The following is a 19,004-nucleotide window of genomic DNA, read 5'->3' as shown; positions in this document are numbered from 1 at the left end:
CCACAGCTATAGGAGGGGGAGGGGGGCTGCGCACATGTGTGTAACATGTATGTCTGCTTGTCTGCAGTGCACTGCGGCAAGGTTGTCTCTGCCCATAGAAAAACTGACATATAGCTCCTGTAGTTTTGTTGATTTCTGCCTTCATTCCCTGATTATGTCTCTGCTTGGAGGAGTTTTTGTGAGACCCTCAGGCTTCATACTGACTTTGCACAATCAACACTATTAAACGTGTTTAAACATCTAAACACACAAACACACCCTCTTCTTTGCTTTACAAGACAAAACCAGCAACATAAACCTGTTTTCTGACAACAAGAGGACAATGGCTTGCAGCAGTCATTGAATATTAACATTTGTGCGTGTGCATGTGACATTGCCACTATGGTAGGTGAAACCTTGCAGGTGATGAAAAGAGAGGAACCTTCAAAGTCAGACTGTAGGTCACACATGGGAGGCCCTCTGCGCATGTGCATGTTTGCACATGTGCAGTGTGTCATGTATGTACGTGTAGATTGAATGAAGGAGACTGGAGGGGTGGGTGGGCTTGCAAGGACGACACAGGAAGAGAAACATATAGCACAAAGGTCAGGGGGCCTCCGTAGTTTAGGCCATGTGAAGGAATGTGTGTGTAGACACTTTGTGTGTAGTGTCCTTGAAGGGAGAGTTGGTATGTAACGTTCTGAGGAGGTTTCCTTAAAAGGACAAGGAAATTATGAAACCCTGATGTTCAGTTTGTTGCTCTTTTTAACAACTCCTAGAACGCACGTAACATTCTTCTTACTTTTATGAAGACATGTCAGAACACTGTGAAGAAAAGTGACACATGACCTCTGGCAGCAGTGAAACCTGGTTCAATAAAATTTAATGTTGTGTGTTAATTTTATGGCGTTGACAGGACCTTTGACATCTCCTTGATCCCAAATTGTTGTTGAAGTATATTAACAGTTAAACCTTTTATATATATTTATATACGTATAATTGATGAAGAGTCAATGAAGGTTAAATATTTCCATATGGCCTCATGGTCTGTATGAAATGTGGGCAAAGCCCAGTTTATAGCAAATGAAAAAAATAATCTCAATTCTTTCTACATTTTGGGTCTAATAAGGTCAATAGATACTAAATAAATTCTTGATGGAATTAAAAAAAGAAATGTTGCTACAATTTTTTAACACATACACATGAACATGGGAGTCAAGGAGGAAGTTACAATAAGGAAGTTACAATGAGGAAGTAATTCCAACGACAACACATCGGTTAAGCATAGAAATATTGAGGCAGAACTAGTTTTCTAACACAAGAAAGTAGGCTACATACTAATCAAGATACTGCCTAATAAGATGTATTATTATTGATAAGGGTCTAATGGTACAAACTTCATTGACCGACTCAATGCAGTTTGACATTTTCCTCTGATGTCATGCATACTACGGTATGATAGCGCAGTGGATGGCAGCCTCGATACTGAGCATACAGTTTAATTTTTAATCTTTAATTATTTTTTAATAATTTGTGTTTAAGTGTACACAGAGAGCGAAGTTAAACCGGAGTCAAATTCATTTTATGTGCACATACCTGGCCAATAAAGCTGATTCTGATTCTGATGTTCAAATGCTGTTATAATCCGACTTGTGTTTCAAGTTGTAGGTTGTAAAGACGTAAGGAACTTAAGAAATTGTTATCAATTCAATGTTCTGGAAATGTTCAGCAACTAAAGAAGACAATACAAGTGAAAAGACTGAGGGATATCAGGTCAAATTTGAACTAAAAACAACTTAATATTTGGGGGGCACTGGTTTAGCTCAGTTGGTAGAGCAGGCACCCTATGTACAGAGGCTACAGTCCTCAACGCACTAATTGCAGGTTTGACGCCCGGTCTGCCGATCATTTGGTGCATGTCATCCCCCACTACTACTCCCCCCCATTTCCTGTCTCTCTTCAGCTGTCCTATAGGCAAAACGCCCAAAAAATAATCTTTAAAAAACCCTCAACTTATTTTGTAGCCCATAAGCTATTGTCAGACAACAGCCAGCATCCAGTCACTTCCTAGCTAATATTACCGTTAGCTGGGAGGTGTTTGAATGACATAGCCTACTGTCTGATAGTTTTACGATAGGCTAAATTCATATCAAAAATTCTAACATTAGCTGTTGCTATAGTAGCTAATGTGTTATATGTTGTTCTAACCTGAGATATGGCCAAATGTCCCGTTGAATTTTTCACTAATCATAGTTTATTCAGTTCCTAATAACTGGGGATATGGTGAAAAGAAATTAATGTCTTTAGGTTTGTAGAATGTATTACCTGGAACACAACAGTGTGACTTTAAGAGCATTTGAGCGTCCCGCCCTGAGCGTGTGGAAAATGGATGCCATTGTCATATAGTGAATAAAGTTGCTTCTTTAGCTACTGAGCACAGGCTGTATTTCAGTGGAGTTTAAAAGAATGAATGTTCTTTTTTCACTCTTATTATAATTCTGTGACTCTAATTGTTATTGTCATATGGATGCAAAAAGTGTATAATCCACAGAGAAAGGTATATCAGCCATTTTATTGTTATCTGTATCTGCTCAGCAAATCACTGCTACTCCTTTGTCTCGATTTCATTCATAAGTTCTTGCATCTAAGGATAAAAGGAACAGTTTTACCATTTGATCGATCTTGTTCACCCTCAGACATCACATTTCCTGCATGAGCTGTAACAATTATGTCTACCTTTATTCCATCCTCCTCTTCCTTGTCTATTTTCCCCTCTCCTGTCTGTCTAGCGTTGTCGTTTTGGACCTGCAATTCAAGATGTGTCCACCAGGCGTCCCCACTACTGAGTTCGGGCCTTCTATCCACCCACTCATGTCTCCTGCCCTCCACAACTGGAAAAGGTTTGTTAAAACACAACTGATGACCTGGGGGAAAAACACATTGAACTTGCAGCAGTTACACAGAAAAAACCTTAATATTAAATTAATACCCCTATTAATTATAAATAGAGTGATCGATAATAAGTGTAATATGATTTCATAAGAGGAAAATCAAAGCAGTGGGTTTGTATCCCGCAGGCAGAAAAATGACTGGAAACAAAACAAAGAAAAAAGTACGATTTTAAAGTGAGTTACTTTGTAATTTAATTTCCGCTTCTTTAATTAACCCACAAATTATTTTATAATGAATGAAACCATGTGTGACTGTGTTTTTACACAACACCCTTTGAACATCATTATTTTTATTCATCCATCTAATTAAGATCTGTGAGGAACTTTTTCCATATCTGTGCTGCACCCCGCCCCGAACCACCACTACCACACACACATTCATGAACCTGTGAGTTCCTCCTGTTGCATCCATTCAAATCTGCCTGACCATGTTTCTCATTATGAACCCAAACAAGCTCCAATCAATCAGCGCTCACTCTGCTGAATAACCAAACTGTGGAAGAGAAGGAGCTATAAAACGGGGAGAAGATGGAGATAGCGAAAAGAGTGAAAGCAAAGACAAACGAACTGGTTGCAGAGGAAAAGAGATGGCTCACAGAAAAAACAAAGGTGGAAAACTCTTCATGTCGGGTGAGATAGCTTGTCTTATTAAAAATGATGTGTGCATATTTGTCTGGGATCCGTACCATGCTATGTGCAAGAAAAAAAGATTTGTATCTATATATTCTTAAAGTTTATACATTTTGCTGCTCAAATCAGAGGTTTAAAGCCCTGTATAACTTTTAGAGCCAATATTAGCTCCTCTCAGCTACAGTACATTGGTGACAGCAGCAACTGTGTATCAGCTGATAGGTTATAGTTTTAGGCCGTTTAGAAACGTCTAATTCAAGGACAAAAACAAGTCTGTTTCTACAGTTTGAAATGTCCTGCTTTGTACATACAGTATGTATCAATTACAATTTGCTAATACCCACATTTAGGAGAAATAATATCAGCCTGACTGTTAATGTTTGGGATGTAGTTGGATTCTTATTTCTATTTGTATTTACCTTCCTGCTACTTTGTCTTGTGCTGTTGCAAAGCCTGAATTTCCCCTCAATCAACAAAGAATTAACTTACGTTATTTTGGGAGAATTTTAGCCTTTGTTTGAAAGCTGAAAACACAGGGGAAAGATGTGAATTTTCTCCGCCCCATCTTGGATGAAATGCATGAAGGCTCATGCATGAAAGAGCCTGTGCATGGATCAAACCAGGGTCACTGCGTTAAAGACCTAACCAAACGGTGCATAGGTGGCCCGATATTGTATTGTAATACTTCAAAGAAGTGATAATTGTATTAGCCAAAAATCCAGTTTCCCTTTGACTATGTGCTTACCACTTAAAAATGTTCTAATTTTGCGTACAAAATATAAAAAATCAAATTAAAATCAAAATCCACTAAAAAATGTTGTTGTCGTCCTGACTCGTGCAATAAAATTATGTAAAGAGATTTTCCTGCAATTTTGACTCACTGTGTCACTACTTCATAACTCCTTGCGGTGGCGCTTATGACATGAATGAGGACAACTTGAATGGAAATGAATTGGCTGAAGAAGAAGTGAACCAGATATTGTGACGTATCGCTGTGTCGTGATATTATTGTTATCGTGGGCCACGTGTCGCATATCGTATCACCTAGTCCTAGGAGAGGTATAAAGACACTGACATATTCCGTTGCATTGATGTCAGGTTGGAAATCTGTTACATCCACTGGTTAGGATAGGGTTAACCCAGTGGTTTTCAAAGTAAGGTGCAGGCCACCCTGGGTCATAGAGCCACTGCATGAGAGGCATGGATGATGATGACGAGGAAGAATGTTGAGGCCTAAATTTGCATGAATATTACTAATGTGGTGTCCTTCTTTATGTATGTGACATTCTGTTTTACACAGTGAACTTGACCAAAATAAAAACCTTGTATCATCTCTGTCATTCCTCCGTGCTCCGCAGTGTTGTGTTTGGCCGCAGCGTGCAGCGCTGTTCCTGTCAGCGACCTGCTGGACCGAGCCTCCCAGCGCTCTGACACGCTGCACTCCCTCAGCAGCACGCTCTCACACGAGCTGGTCAGTTCCTGTTTCTGAGTGTGCGTGTCGAGTTTTTCTCATGCATTCAGCACAGTGCGAAAGTTGAATTAAAAAGGAATTAAGATGTATAATTTGGTTCAAACTTTGACGATGAATTAAATAATAAAACATGTCAGGAGTTTAGAACAATTTAAATGGTTTAACTTTCAACCTGTTTCTGCATGCAGAGTTTAAACATTGATTCCATCACAGTGTTTTATTATTGACAAGTAAGCAGTTAATTATGATTTTAATTACAATATATAATTATAATCATCTCTCCCTCTCAGGACACTCATTTCCCGCCTATAGGCCGGGTGATCATGCCCCGACCCTCCATGTGCCACACCTCCTCTCTCCAGACGCCCATCGATAAGGAGCAGGCCCTTCAAGTATCAGTAAGTGACTTTTTGTCTTAAGTTTTCATCCTTCTCTTCCTTTGATTTTATTAGTCTTAACGACATCCTCACTTAAAACTACTCTTTACTTTTTTCACCGTTGAAGGAATCTGAAACAGTCACTGCCCTCTGTAGGCCAAATATTGGAATTACAACATATTTGGAACAGTTATATCTGCACAGATTAATAATAAAGTTTAAAAAAATAGTCTGCTCTTCAGCTTTTCTTATCTGTCTTCCTCTCCAGGAGTCCGACCTGCTGTCATTGGCTCGTTCCCTCCTCCAAGCCTGGATAGACCCCCTAGTGGTCCTCTCAACGTCTGCTAACAACCTGCCCCACCCAGCCCACAACAGCATATCCAACAAGATCCAGGAGCTGCAGGAGCACTCCAAGAGCCTGGGAGACGGCCTGGACATCCTGTCTGGAAAGGTGTGCATGTTTTGGAAGACAAACCCTTGAACCAATTTTCTATATCTTTTATTAAAAAGGTTTCAAATATAAAACCTACAGCTCTATAACTTTCTCCGCCTCCTCTCTCTCCCAGATGGGTCCAGCAGCTCAGAGCATCTCCTTTCTGCCCTACAGAGGAGGCAATGACATCGGCCACGACAGGATTTCCAAACTGACCAACTTCCAGTTCCTTTTGTCCTGCTTCCGCCGCGACTCCCACAAGATCGACAGCTTCCTGAAAGTCCTGCGCTGCCGGGCGGCTAAACTGTGCTAAGTGCCAAGGCAGCCTGCTCGTCTCTGAGGGGAGATTTTTCTTGAAGCTTTTATTGCCTATAAACCATAGATTAGCATGTAGTAGAAACCTGCTATCTGAGCTAATATTAGAATTGCTATGTGGTTAGCATTATTTGTGTCTACAAGGTGAAGATGAGGAGGATTTGCACAGGAATCATATTTAGTTTTAAACGACACCTTTTAGCCCTGATGGTGCACAAAACATCGACTTCCCCAATCTAATTTACACAATTTGTACATGCTGGGAAATATTTCCAAACATCTACAGCCCTCCTGGATTTTGATTAAAAAAATCTTCCTTGTACATTTGAAAAAGAGCCAAAAGTTCTGCTTCTGAATTAGCTTCCTTATTGACATAAAAGTTGACAAGTTTCAGAGTGGTTTATACAGTTATTCTATTAGTCTTGCCAACAGGTTGGGAATTGTTACACTCCTCTAGATGTTTCCAGCTGGTCTGGCATTTATAACTGACAATTTTTTGGCCAAAAATTTCGATAAATCCCCCCCCCCCGCTCCTTGTCTTTTCCTTCTACTAAAGCTGTATACCCTCGAAGCCAAGCTGCCAAATGAGCTTTTGTAGATGCAGATGGGTCTGACATATGAAATCCCTTCACCCGCCTCTCTTTAAGTCATCCTTCACACTGGGACGCAAGGCTTTCTCTTCCTAACTTATGCTTGTCTGACGACAAACTGCAGCATTTGCACTTTAGATTGAATTCCTTGAGATGCCTTAAACTGCAATATTTCTTTAAAAACTGTATGTCAATTAAAAACTCGCAAGCAAAACTGTCTGTGTTATTTCTAGAAAGTAGGCTAAGCCAGCGAGACTGTCTTTAGGTGAAAGCAGTATTAAAGATTCTTTTGAACAGCTCTTTGCTGACATTTTACAGTTGGGCCTAAATTTCACTGCCTGACCTATCGCCACTGTCCTTGTTCAACTCCAATGGGTGGAAGTAAAGCACTTTCAAGATGATTTGCTAACGGTCATCTAACACTAAGTAGAAAAAGAAATCCACTCCCCTTTTATTTAGGCCTACGTCAGGTAAAACCAGCCAAGACAACTACAACATGTGGACGTGTTTGTTTAAAAAAACAACCCATTGCTAACCCGCATAGCTCTGTTAACCTCTGCCCCTCAAAAAAATAGAACAATGAATTCATCTTTGGATGAGGAAGTAGTGTGATGTTGTTACAGACTAAAACCGCTTACTTTAACCCAGGAGACAGCTGATTGTTTCCTGTCACCAGCAGTCTGCATTGGTTTTGTTGTATCGTGAACGTGGATGTTTCTGTATGGGTGTGGATGTGTTTTAAAGGTATAATCTCGAATTTTCTTGTAAGTAAATATGGCCCACTGATGAATGCCTTTGCATTTGCAGTATATAGTATTATTATGGACTGGGTGTCCGTGGCAAAAAATCACAAGTGACTCCCAGTTAGTGACGCATTTTCCATCACCCAGCAGTGGTTGGTCTGCCGGAGAGAGTAGGCTGAACGAACAAAGAAAAGATCAATGGCTACAGATACAACTTCAAAAATAAGTTAAAATCCAAAGAAAAGAAACAAATTCGACGCTCAGATGAAGGCAAACAGTCTAAAAAGAAAAGTGACCGTCAGCAAGGAAAATCAAGAGTTACAACCGTGCTTAAATTGGAAAGTTTACTCCCACAATTATCGTTTACTGCCAAAGGTGCAGCCAAAGAGAATGCAACTAAAATCTTCGAGATTTTATCTTTAATGTAACTGTTACAATAAATATCCCCTTATCTTGACAGCACTGTTTAAACTTAAAGGATGATATTATTCTTACCTTAACTAAGTACTTGTTTTAGGTCGAATCAGGCCTTTTCCAGGAGAACAAAGACATATAATCCTGCCTGTAGGAGCATAAAAAATCATCATCAGTGGTCGTGAAATTTTGCACTAGCCTACTTGGAAATCAGTCTTTGATTTTGTTGCATTGTGTTGTGAAAAGATTGAAAAAAATGTTTAGGTCTACTATATTCATTTTACTTTCAAAAAGGAAGCCAACCCTCTTTGATTAGGTAAAGTTTTGTCTTGGGGCCCCCTGGTTAGGAACCACCGCCCCCCAATAAGCCCGGGCCGCCCCTGCACGTGGGTTATGTTTTCACAACGCTGAGCAGCTCCCCGTGCTGAGCAGCGCCGGTGGCAGCAGCAATCATCACACGGGTAAACCGACACCTCTCTGCCACATTCAGCACCCTCTTCTCCTTCCTGTTTTTCCGCTAGAAGTGTTCCACCTGTCTTCGGATATGAAGAATAAACACAACCAACAGGTAGAGAACGCGGATCAGGACGGAATCGACATGTCGAGCTTCGAGGTGTCTCTTCAGCAACTCAACGATCTGTTGACGGACGAGAGCGGCTTTTACAGCTGGCCGACCAAACACTTTCACGAGGTTTACCCGAGGATCTACGTGGGCAATGCGTGAGTGGGATCAATTTTGATATCTCTTATATCAATTTTTTTCCACATAGAGAAATGTTAAACACAAAAGCGCAACAAATCGTCTGCAAATTCAGGTTACGTGCCATACATAATCCCCATAGCTGTGCCTTCGACATCAATTGAAACAATCAATTCCTATATCACCACTTTTTCCTCAAATGATCCCATTTTATTCGACCAATGCGCTGATAAAGAGATGTTGTTCGATTTCTGCTTCAAAATAATGTGTCTGAATGTCATCATATTATCACTGTGTCTGTCTACAATAATTTTCTACATCCTTTAGAACAATCTAGAAGTATTCGAGGAAATGAATGCCATGTTACACTGAGGTAATTAAGAACTCACAGCTGAACCATTAGACACTGTATTATTTATTTGGAGTGCTTTAGTTTAGGTTAAACTTATACATAATATTTCATGTCCCTGTCTGCTAATAGACCATGGAAGTGGAGTCATTGAGGTTGCATCAGACAGAAGCTTGTTAAATATTTAAAGAAGTGGAGGAATGTTATAAGAAAGCAAACTGGAGAAGAGTCAGGAGAAGACAGAGATGGAGGATTTTAAAAGCTTTAGACTGACGGTCCCTTGCTGAATTAAAACATCCACAGTGACCTACATTTCAGTCTCTGCAATTATCATTTCTGACCCCTCTGTGTCGCTGCTAATATTAGGTGAGTGGGTTGGAAGCAAACACACCTCTCTCTCACACGGCCTCTCTCTCAGCCACAAAAACGAGAGAGAGGCCAGGCTTATTAAAGAAAACTTGAAATGAGACATCTGCGACAATAAACTCATTAGGAAATATGGTTTTGATGCAACAAGTCAAGGAAGAAGCATATTTGTGTGTACATAAAAGTTATGTACGCTTAAATATGATCAACTACTCTACTCTGCTACTACTCTAGTGGAGTCTCCCCCTGCTGGCGTTAAGAAGAATGCAGGTTTATGGCACTTAGCATTGGCTTCACTTTTTACAACCAAGAAGCAGCATGTCCACTCGAAAGATAAGTCTATGGTCTTGAGGTGTGCCATTCAACTTGTGAAACTAGTCCCATATTTGTTTGGACTTTAGAGGAGCTTTGGCAAAATAAGCTGAGAGTTGAACAAGAAAATTAATACCACTCTTCTTTAGGCTATCTGTGCTTAATTTGAAGCTAACACCAACAGCCAATTAGCGTAGTACAAAGACAAGAAACAGTGGGGAAACAGCTAGCCTCGCTCTTAATGTACCCCAATTGCTAAAAATGATGCTGGAAGCAGCAGCTGTTTAATTTAGCTTAGCTTATCATATAATTTTATTTTTGTAGAAATTAACCAGCAATATATATCAGAGGTGTTCATAGTATTTACTCTCGTGTTGAGCCAATCTGTTTCCTCCTGTTTCTAGTCTTTATGCTAAGCTAACTAGCTGCTGGTTGTAACTTTATTTAGCACACATGCATGAGTGTGGTATCAATCTTCTCATCTGACTGTCAGCAAAAAAGTAATGTTTTCAAAAATTCCAAACTAGATTTAAAGCACCCATAATGCCTAGATTTCCAGTAGAGCTTGAATCACTTTAACACAACACAATCTAAAAATTTGTCATGCATTAAAGAATGTTTTTTATACATTATATTGGTGTAACTGGGATGAAAATATGCCTTTAACATACTTAAAAATATATATTATATGCAGCTTATTATACGTTTTTCACTATATGACTTAAGCCCTCAGATGAAGCAATGTGTTACAAAGTATATATTTATTCAAGGCTGTATCTTGAGCTTTACACCAGGCTAACAAGCAAATGTGTATACTAAATTTTAAATGGTTTGATCTAAAAGCTTTATAACAGAAGGTCTTAGATGGTGAGTCATGGCAGTGTATGTAAAGGGAGAAAGCCTCTGTAGTGCCTCCCTAAAGGAGTCATAATGGACAGAGCAGAAACACTTTTGTCTGTTATACCGGAGCAAATGTCCTGACAAATATAGTCTGTAACACAAATGCATCGGCACGGCTCTGTGAAGAAATACATGCACCCATGCATCGTCCTCTCAGAGCGGTACTTTCTGTTTTGATATATCTGTCCTGCTTCTGAAAGCCTGCTGGATTTTTTTTCTTGTGGAGGCGTGACGTTGCACCAGAGTGCATTGGCTCTATTTTTAGCTCTTCACATCTAACAGGCAGGAGGTGCCAAGTGGAACAGCCATACCAGACTATCACAGCGAGAAGCAGCTCATCTCTTTGTCAAAGCAGAGCATCTTTATGCAAGAAATAGAAAGAGGGAGAAAGAAATGTAACCCTTTTGGTTCCAAAGTTTCTTGAAGCTCAAAGTGAGCGTCATTATTGTTAATGTTAGTGTAATTATAGAAAAAATACAAAGGATTTAAGGAATATTAAAATAAATGTTCAAATGCACTCTGTTTTTGTTTTACTAAAGGATGTTTGTCTTGCCAATTTTTTTGTGCATAATGACACTTTATTTATTGATGACACTTTTCACGACACTGTCCTTTAAGCAATTCATAAATGTCATTTTTTCCAACCAAATGTAACTGAATTTTTCTATAATATGCAAAAGGAATGCAAGTTTATGCGCATTTCAGTATCAGGGATGTGTTCATGGTAACGAGCAGTGGGTGGCGCTGATGCTTCACTCAGGTGCCACTGTGCAGAAGAGGATAAACAAGATACCCTGGTGAAAAATGCCAGTCAAACCTTAAATGGTGGAAAAACATGTAGAAAACATGATGGAAATATAATAATAATTATACATTTTATTTGTATAGCGCTTTAAAGGGTATTTAATACAGTTAAATGTATATAAAACTAAACAATTACAACAATGACATAATTAGAGATCACAGATTAAAATAGGTGGAGTGACGGAGAGTGTCAGAGGTGTTGGGGGAGGGAGTTCCAGAGGGAGGGGGTAGTAATGGAGAAGGCTCTGTGCCCCCAAGTGAGAGGGGCGAGGAGGTTGGCGTCGTTGGATCTGAGTTTGCGGGTGGAAGTGTGTTGGTTAAGGAGGTCAGTGAGACAGGAGGGGGCTAGGTTGTGGAGGGCCTTGTAGGTGATGAGAAGGATTTTGAACTGGATTATTTGATGAATGGAGCCAGTGGAGGGTTTGAAGGACTGGGGTGATGTGGTGCTGTTGCAGTCGTCCAGTCGTGAGGTGATGAAGGCGTGGGGGAGCGTTTCAGCGGCTGAGAAGGAGAGGGAGGGGCGAAGACGGGCGATGTTCATAAGATGGAAGAAGGCAGTTTTTGTGATGAAGTTAACGTTGGGTTCAAAGGAGGGATTGATCAAAGATGACACCAAGGTTACGGATGTGTGTGGAAGCAGGAACAGTGGAGCCATCAATTTAGAGGGAGAAGTCGGGGCAGGATGTCATGAGTGACTTGGGGTGGATGATGAGGATTTCAGATTTGTAGATTTGTTGCTGTTGAGTTCGAGGAAGTTTGTGATGGTGGAGTGAGTGTCAGCAGTAATTGATTTGGTGGAGACCTCAAAAGCTGTAAATTGGGACTGTATTTATAAATTTTACCATTGATCAATATGATAATACTATAATACCAATAGCACTGTAAATTAAAACGCAAAGACCTGTGAATAGAGCCAGGTAACAGTTGCTAAAGAGCGAGTGTAAGCTGGCTTTAGGTCAGAAGCAGAAACTATCATATATCTTGCATGTTATCACACTCTGCATTATTATGTATGTGTAAAACAACCTCCTTAGTGTGTTTGTTTTACTTCCTGATCCTTTGCAGGTTTGTGGCGATGAACGTGATGCGCTTAAAACGCCAGGGGATCACGCACATCCTGAACGCCGCAGAGGGAAACTCCTTCATGCATGTCAACACCACCGCTGAGTCCTACGCCGGCACAGGCATCATTTATCACGGAGTAGCTGCCAGCGACACGGACCACTTCGACATCAGCGTTTATTTTGAGGAGGCGGCAGATTTCATCGAAAAGGCCATGGCTTACAAAAACGGAAAAGGTCAGAGGAGAACACAGCGGGGAATAACTGAAACTGAAATCTTGTTTGTTTTTCTGTGTGATGGTTTTTTTCTTTTAATCTTTGATGAAGTCAGAACATACATGTGCATAATTTTAGATACTACTGTTAATTTGTCAAACTTTAACAAATGCCTTTACTTTCCTTCTGCAGGTAAAGTGTACGTCCATTGCAGGGAGGGCTACAGCCGCTCGCCTACCTTAGTCATAGCCTACCTGATGCTTCGCCAAAACATGGACGTACACACGGCGCTGGCCATGGTGCGGCAGAAACGAGAGATCGGACCCAACGACGGCTTCCTGCGGCAGCTCTGTCGGCTGAATCAGAGGCTGGCTGCGGAGGGAAAACTCTGGAACAAATGAGGAAGCAGATAGACTGTCTGTTAGTGAGATATTCAATGATATATCACTTTTTTTCACTTACAGCTTTAAGAAGCCTCAGATCTGTGAGGGAATGTTCCAGAAGGGAGGATAATGAAGAGTGAAAGACATTTTCTCTTAGACTAAGGCTGACAGAACTGAGTGTATGTATATTACAAAATAATACATTTCACTCACACACTTTTAAATGTGTATTTACAGCATTGTAACTGCGCTCAAACTCACACTGGTGATGTGCTGATCATGCAATGTAGTGTTTAAATCCAGGTGCACAGATTTCTCAGTTGTGTTTACACACTCTCACTTAAGCATATTTTTATGTTCTGTATAGCTTGATGTGTTTTCCTGCTGCTTTCTATTCCAGAGAACAGTATCATAGTCTAACGGGTATGTTAATATGTATTTAAAAACACTCGCTGTGGGAACAGGTGAAGAAATAGATGGTGGAAGTTATGTGACACCGTCTACTGCTTTTCCCCTGTCTCCATCTCTTCTCTTCTCCTGGAATTGTGTCCTTTGTCTTGGCGCCACTCTTGCAAACACTGCCAAATCTCTCTGTCTCAGCCGCTCCCAGAGGAGGATATTAAGTGGACACTGTGATTTTTGATATTAAATCAGATTTTCAGGGTACTAGAGGATGATGTGGAAATATTTTTTGTCTAATAATGCTAGTGTGTTTCATAAAACTGCCCAATCTATCTATATTGCACTTATGTCTAGAAGCCTGCCTCAATGAAATATTTGTCATGCTGTTATGTGCGTTATAGGAACACTTAACGCTATTTCACATTGCAGAATTAATTTAATTTGAAACAGTTAAATTATTATAATAGTAAAATGTATTATTTGAAACTTTGTAGCCGAGAGTTAGATAAGAAAAAATTGAAAGTCTATGATTGTAATTTAAACACTGCCAGAATGTAACGTTTGCCAGTAACTTAAACATTATTGTGAAAGTTCTAAGACAACACCTTTTGCACATTAGCGTGTTTATATTTGTGTGTATGTCAGAGTTTTATATTGTACAGATGCATGCCTTTCAAAATGTGTGAGTCAAAGTGTGTTTTTGTTATGTCAGCACATCCAGTAACTATGTACAATATCAAGTCATAGTTTGCATTATTGTGTGTGTATTGTTTATCACAATGTGCATTATTAGGCCTGTAACTTGTGAATCATCATGTGCATTACTGAGTAGGATGTGACGTGATTGCTCGTGTCAGTAGGCTACCATTGAGTCTCACAGATGAAACTGCTTATCTGAAGTGCACTTTATCCAGTGACACCTGTGATTGTTGTTGCTCTCTTTTCATACATTCAGTAATAAACTGAAAATTACATGACATATATTCTTTCAGCATACTGCGTTTTTTTTTTAAGTAAGTGTAGTCTTTGAGAAGGGCAGTATTGTCCTGTCTGGTGATTTCACTATACACTGGTTAATTATTTTAACATTCTTTAACCCTTTTAATTTCTAACTGAAGATGTTAAACTTAATATTACTATTGTTACTATTATTGGTGTTAGTTTATCAAATTTGCTTAAGTAGCCTAAAGGCTAGCTGTGACTGCCTCGCAAGCTAGCTTAAACTGGATATTGCACTCTTGCTTTGTCAAGTGATATTGGTTTGGCTTTTAGTTTTTTTTTGTTATAAATGCAAATGAAATATGATGTTTTCACAGTCATAAGTCACTATGTGCTTCACATGTATATTATACAACATACAAAAATAAAAGCAGAAAATATATGGTGGCCACCTCAAACAAGCAATTAAAAGCGGCCAAACTGAAGACATAAAAACAAGATACATTATACATCGAAAATACACATTATGTTCACAATATGTACACTGGGTGTGAACACGTTTTTAAATTAAAAAGTTATCATAACATAAGTTCACGAACGGGACCATGCCTCCCTCGTTAACTCCATCACCTGTGTGTTATTAAATCTCACCCTTTCCCCTAATGCATTTACTGGACCGTGCATATAAGGCTGCCTACCCCCTTCTTAGGGGTTTCCCCTTCTTCTCCTGTTTGTCTCAGTTCTCAAAACCCTCCCCCAAAACCCCATTCCTCTCCTATCTCCTATCTCAACACAGGAACCACTGGGGGATGCTGAATCAGAAAGCGCGTCGAGACGTGCCCCCACCCTGAGTCTCGACCCTCAGGTTCATGACCTCTCCAGCTGACTCGACCCTTCGACCCCCTCTCATCCCACCTGACTTCGACCCCTTCTCATCCCACCTTGCCCTGACCCCTTCTGATCCCACCCCTTCTCATCCCACCTTACCGTGACCCCTTCTCATCCCACCTTACCCTGACCCCCTCTCATGCCACCCAACTTCAACCCTTTAGCATATTCCAAATAAACCACTTTTATACTGTACCATGGCGTGGTCTTGTTAGTGAACAGATTTTGGTAGAAGACAACAGATGCAGCAGACTGTAAGGGTGTGGTGGGAGCTTTCTAATATTCATATGCTTGTACTGTGCTACTGTTGGATGCTGGTTAGTAAGCACTTCGTCCTGTGGAGGGAGCAGTTGGACTGTTGTTGCACCAGTGCCGAGATCATTGAAGGGCCACAGATTCAAACTTCATGTTCCATCAGCTTCATTACATTGTTAAAGTTCTAGAAGCTTCCATTTCTGCTAAAGCTAATGTTCAACATAACAGAAAGAAAAACCTGTTGGTTTTTAGACTATGAGTCTATATTACACACTACATTTCTATAAGCCTATATGTTGGAGAAAATGATCTGCACATTAAGGGTTTATATCACCAGGATAAGCCTTAATTGCACTTTGTAACACACAGCTGATTATGATGAGCATAACATCTTTTTCATCCCATTCATATCAACACGTTCTTTTCTTCCTTTACTTACCCTTCACTCCTTCAGCTACTTTACTCAGGCTGGCTATGCAGCCATTATTCAGGCATCATAATTTAGATCCCAGCTTAGACTACATTTTGCTTTATCCCTTGCCCTCTTTTCCCTCTATTCATACTCCTTCAGCTGGTTCTTCATGCACAGTAATTTATTGTAGCATAAGCTTTTTAACAAACCTAAAATAATCACTGAAACACTCCAGCCAACAATCCAGTTTAGCACCGGCCTTTAATTGAGGTCGGCAGGGCTCTGTTGAAATACATGATGTTAAGTATTTTTGTGCAACGTGGAGGATTTTAAAAGCAGACCACTGTCAATCAAATCTGTATAAACCACACCCACTCAGTCCTGATGAAGCAGAAAATCTGGCTTCTCCTTCAAGCATCGCATCTGACGAAAAAATATACATTCTGTTAAAGTGTGCACCTCAAATCACACATATATGGTTCACCATCAAAACAAAACACACATCTCACTGGTGCTCTTCCACCTCCTCAGCATTTTGCTTTGCTGTAAATCCCTCATCATCCTGCCAAAGGCCTTTTAGTAAGCCCCTCCTCCCTTCTTAATAAATGTGTGTGCATGCGTGCGTGCGTGCGTGTGTGTGTGTGTGTGAGAGTGTATATCTGTGTGTGTGTGTATGCATTCCACAGGTTTTCCAGGTCAAGCTTCACTTTGGGGCCTCTCACCCTCCCTTAGCTTTCCTTCTCCTGCTTCTGTCTCTTTTGCCCTTGCATCTGTTGTCATACATGCCCCCTCTCTGTCTGTCTGTCTGTCTGTCTGTCTGTCTCTCTCCATGTTTGCGTCTGTCCCTATCTTCATCCCTGTCCTTGTCTGACATATGGAGTTGACACAAGGCCATGTCTGTCAGGAGAGGAGGCTAACTCTCTTACATAACCAGTCTGCATGAATGAACCCTTGGGGGCGGGGCAGCCATGTGTTTTCAAGTGTGTGTGTGTGAGTCAGGTGGAAGTGTGTATTGAAGCATGACTGCACCATGTGGACCCTCACTACTTGAAAGCATTTATTACTCACAGGTAGATCTATTTTTTGTGTCCTAAACCGAACTGACACTACCTGTGGGTCTGTTTTTAAAAGTCATCTTGTGCAGTCAAACACTGTTGAAACTGACAGAAATTCCAGTTCGAACCAGTTCAGACTACACCAGTCCGACTCCAAACTTTTAGAAAACCATGCACAAGTCATTCAGAATATTTTCATGCGAGTCAGTCTTGCAGCCATAAAAACATTAAGTACTTGGTTTGAATATTGTACTGATGCAAACATCATATGCCTTCAATGAAAAGCTCAAACAAGCTAACACAGAATGTCGGCCACTGTTTACACTGTTGGTGTGTGGATGCTAGCATGCTAACAGTGTTAACCTGCTGATGTTTAACACGTGATATTCGCAGTATTAACCATCTTTTTGTAGCACTAGCATGCTAACATTAGCACTAAACACACCACACAGCTAGATGTTAATGTCATTAGTTTTGAGTTTCATCACAGTTCATCTTTAGCTGATAGCAGCTTGGCCATAGCTAGCGCAGGCCTACTGCTAGCATGGCTAAGTAGCACAAGTAGGAATTTCTCTGTGAAGCCAAACAAAACACAACTAAAAATACCAATGAAAATATGTGTTACCAATTAAGCAACACATGAACATTAGATTGAAAATTACAAGATGTAAACAAAAGAAATGCTACCAAAGAAGTTTTGTGGAAGTTTTTATTTCCTTATTTGCAGTGATAACAATGATTCTGTCTTTTTCTTTTATTAGTTTTTATGATGTGAAAACATGGTGACTGCATTTAAGTAAGTTCCAACACCTTAAAGGTGGGGTATTGTGCTAATTTCAAGCTTCATATTTAACTCTGTAATACCTGTGGAGTAGCTTAGCATAATTTACAGTTTAAAAAAACTATTTTTTCTCACACTGGTGCTTTATGCAGGCCCTCATCAAATCAATCAATCAATCAAATCAATCAATCAAATTTTATTTGTATAGCGCCAAATTATAACCAGACAGCCTCTGCCTGAAACGACTCTGTCCCTTTAAGAAACCCCACCCCTACAAGCGCACTTTCTTCTGATTGGCCAGCTCTCCAAAACCTGCTGAGGCATGTAGAAAAAACTGTCTGAAACCTGACGTTTACAGCAGCCTGCAGACTGAGCTGAGAAGCCTGCGGTTTACTTCAACATACTTTTACCTACAGATTTGAAACTCCACCCACGTTTAGTGTCATCATCCAACATTGTAACATTATATATATGTCTTAAAATGTGAAACAGCATAATACCCCCTCTTTAAGATGAGGGCTTCTTACAGCTGTGGATTTGACTTACAGAGTGTGAGTATGGCGGGCCTGGTTTGAGAAAAGCCTCTAAACTGGCCTCTGTGACTTCCTGAGGTCTTGTCTCCTATTTGAGGCTGACAGGTGGAGATTTCATTTAATTAGAGAGATTCAGAAGTGCTGGTAGGCAGATTGTAGATAAGCTAACCCACAGTTGGCATTAGCTTCATACTTAGCATACAAACATGAGAGTGTTCCATTAAGGAGAAGCAAAAAGGGGACAACAGGGGTGCAACAATAACCAAATTATTTGGCATTTCAGTGGATTCTGGTTTTATCACATGGATGTGATTTCACAAAATGTAGATTTCAGCTGATGTACATAAACTTTATTTAACCAATTCCAAACATGCTGATCCATGTTATGTAATCTAATCATATACACTTCAATTACTAACATGTATTCATAGATCTTATGTAAGCATGTGCCTGACCGTGAGCACGTGCTGTTCTTAGAATTTGCAAAAAGAATCAAAATTATGAGCGACGTCGCTGGAAACCAGCATCATCAGGATACACTGTTCTATTTTTAGATCCTCACTGGGAGCACTTTCATTTGTTGAGGGGAAAATCTGTACGACTCTATGACAGATTGATGATTGATGTCACTGCGTATCAATTTTTGTCCTTGTAAGAGGGTTTGTGTGTGTGTGTGTGTCTCTCTCATACACACACACATCCATGCCAGTGTGCCTGCTGTGTACCAGCTGTGCCCTCTCGTGTT

At 40.2% G+C, this 19,004-nt stretch overlaps 2 protein-coding genes across 2 annotated transcripts; both read left to right on the top strand.

The window, feature by feature from the left end:
• Positions 1 to 3,517: 3,517 nt before the first annotated feature.
• Positions 3,518 to 6,154, top strand: prl (prolactin). The gene is made up of 5 exons (XM_069674154.1): positions 3,518 to 3,572; positions 4,919 to 5,031; positions 5,322 to 5,429; positions 5,677 to 5,859; positions 5,975 to 6,154. The coding sequence occupies exons 1-5, from the start codon at positions 3,518 to 3,520 to the stop codon at positions 6,152 to 6,154; spliced, it is 639 nt and encodes a 212-aa protein (XP_069530255.1).
• Positions 6,155 to 8,407: 2,253 nt separating this feature from the next.
• Positions 8,408 to 14,524, top strand: LOC138602995 (dual specificity protein phosphatase 3-like). Its single transcript, XM_069674640.1, has 3 exons — positions 8,408 to 8,623; positions 12,400 to 12,632; positions 12,804 to 14,524. The coding sequence occupies exons 1-3, from the start codon at positions 8,448 to 8,450 to the stop codon at positions 13,010 to 13,012; spliced, it is 618 nt and encodes a 205-aa protein (XP_069530741.1). The 5' UTR covers positions 8,408 to 8,447; the 3' UTR covers positions 13,013 to 14,524.
• The last annotated feature ends 4,480 nt before the right edge of the window (positions 14,525 to 19,004 follow it).

Source organism: Semicossyphus pulcher, unplaced genomic scaffold (assembly GCF_022749685.1).
Source record: "Semicossyphus pulcher isolate SPU_LCO1_2020_fin unplaced genomic scaffold, fSemPul1.0.p SCAF_23, whole genome shotgun sequence".
Taxonomy (NCBI): domain Eukaryota; kingdom Metazoa; phylum Chordata; class Actinopteri; order Labriformes; family Labridae; genus Semicossyphus; species Semicossyphus pulcher.
Note: the sequence above shows the minus strand (reverse complement) of the source record. Positions and strands in the feature narration are given on the sequence as shown.

What these genes read in the sequence shown, in the direction of transcription:
- prl (XM_069674154.1), top strand. Translation starts at nt 3,518, where the DNA reads ATGGCTCACAGAAAAAACAAAGGTGGAAAACTCTTCATGTCGGGTGAG. An exon ending in GCACGCTCTCACACGAGCTG is followed by an intron (nt 5,032 to 5,321) that starts GTCAGTTCCTGT and finishes TCTCCCTCTCAG; the next exon opens with GACACTCATTTCCCGCCTAT. An exon ending in TGGACATCCTGTCTGGAAAG is followed by an intron (nt 5,860 to 5,974) that starts GTGTGCATGTTT and finishes TCTCTCTCCCAG; the next exon opens with ATGGGTCCAGCAGCTCAGAG.
- LOC138602995 (XM_069674640.1), top strand. Translation starts at nt 8,448, where the DNA reads ATGAAGAATAAACACAACCAACAGGTAGAGAACGCGGATCAGGACGGA. An exon ending in AGGATCTACGTGGGCAATGC is followed by an intron (nt 8,624 to 12,399) that starts GTGAGTGGGATC and finishes GATCCTTTGCAG; the next exon opens with GTTTGTGGCGATGAACGTGA. An exon ending in GGCTTACAAAAACGGAAAAG is followed by an intron (nt 12,633 to 12,803) that starts GTCAGAGGAGAA and finishes TTCCTTCTGCAG; the next exon opens with GTAAAGTGTACGTCCATTGC.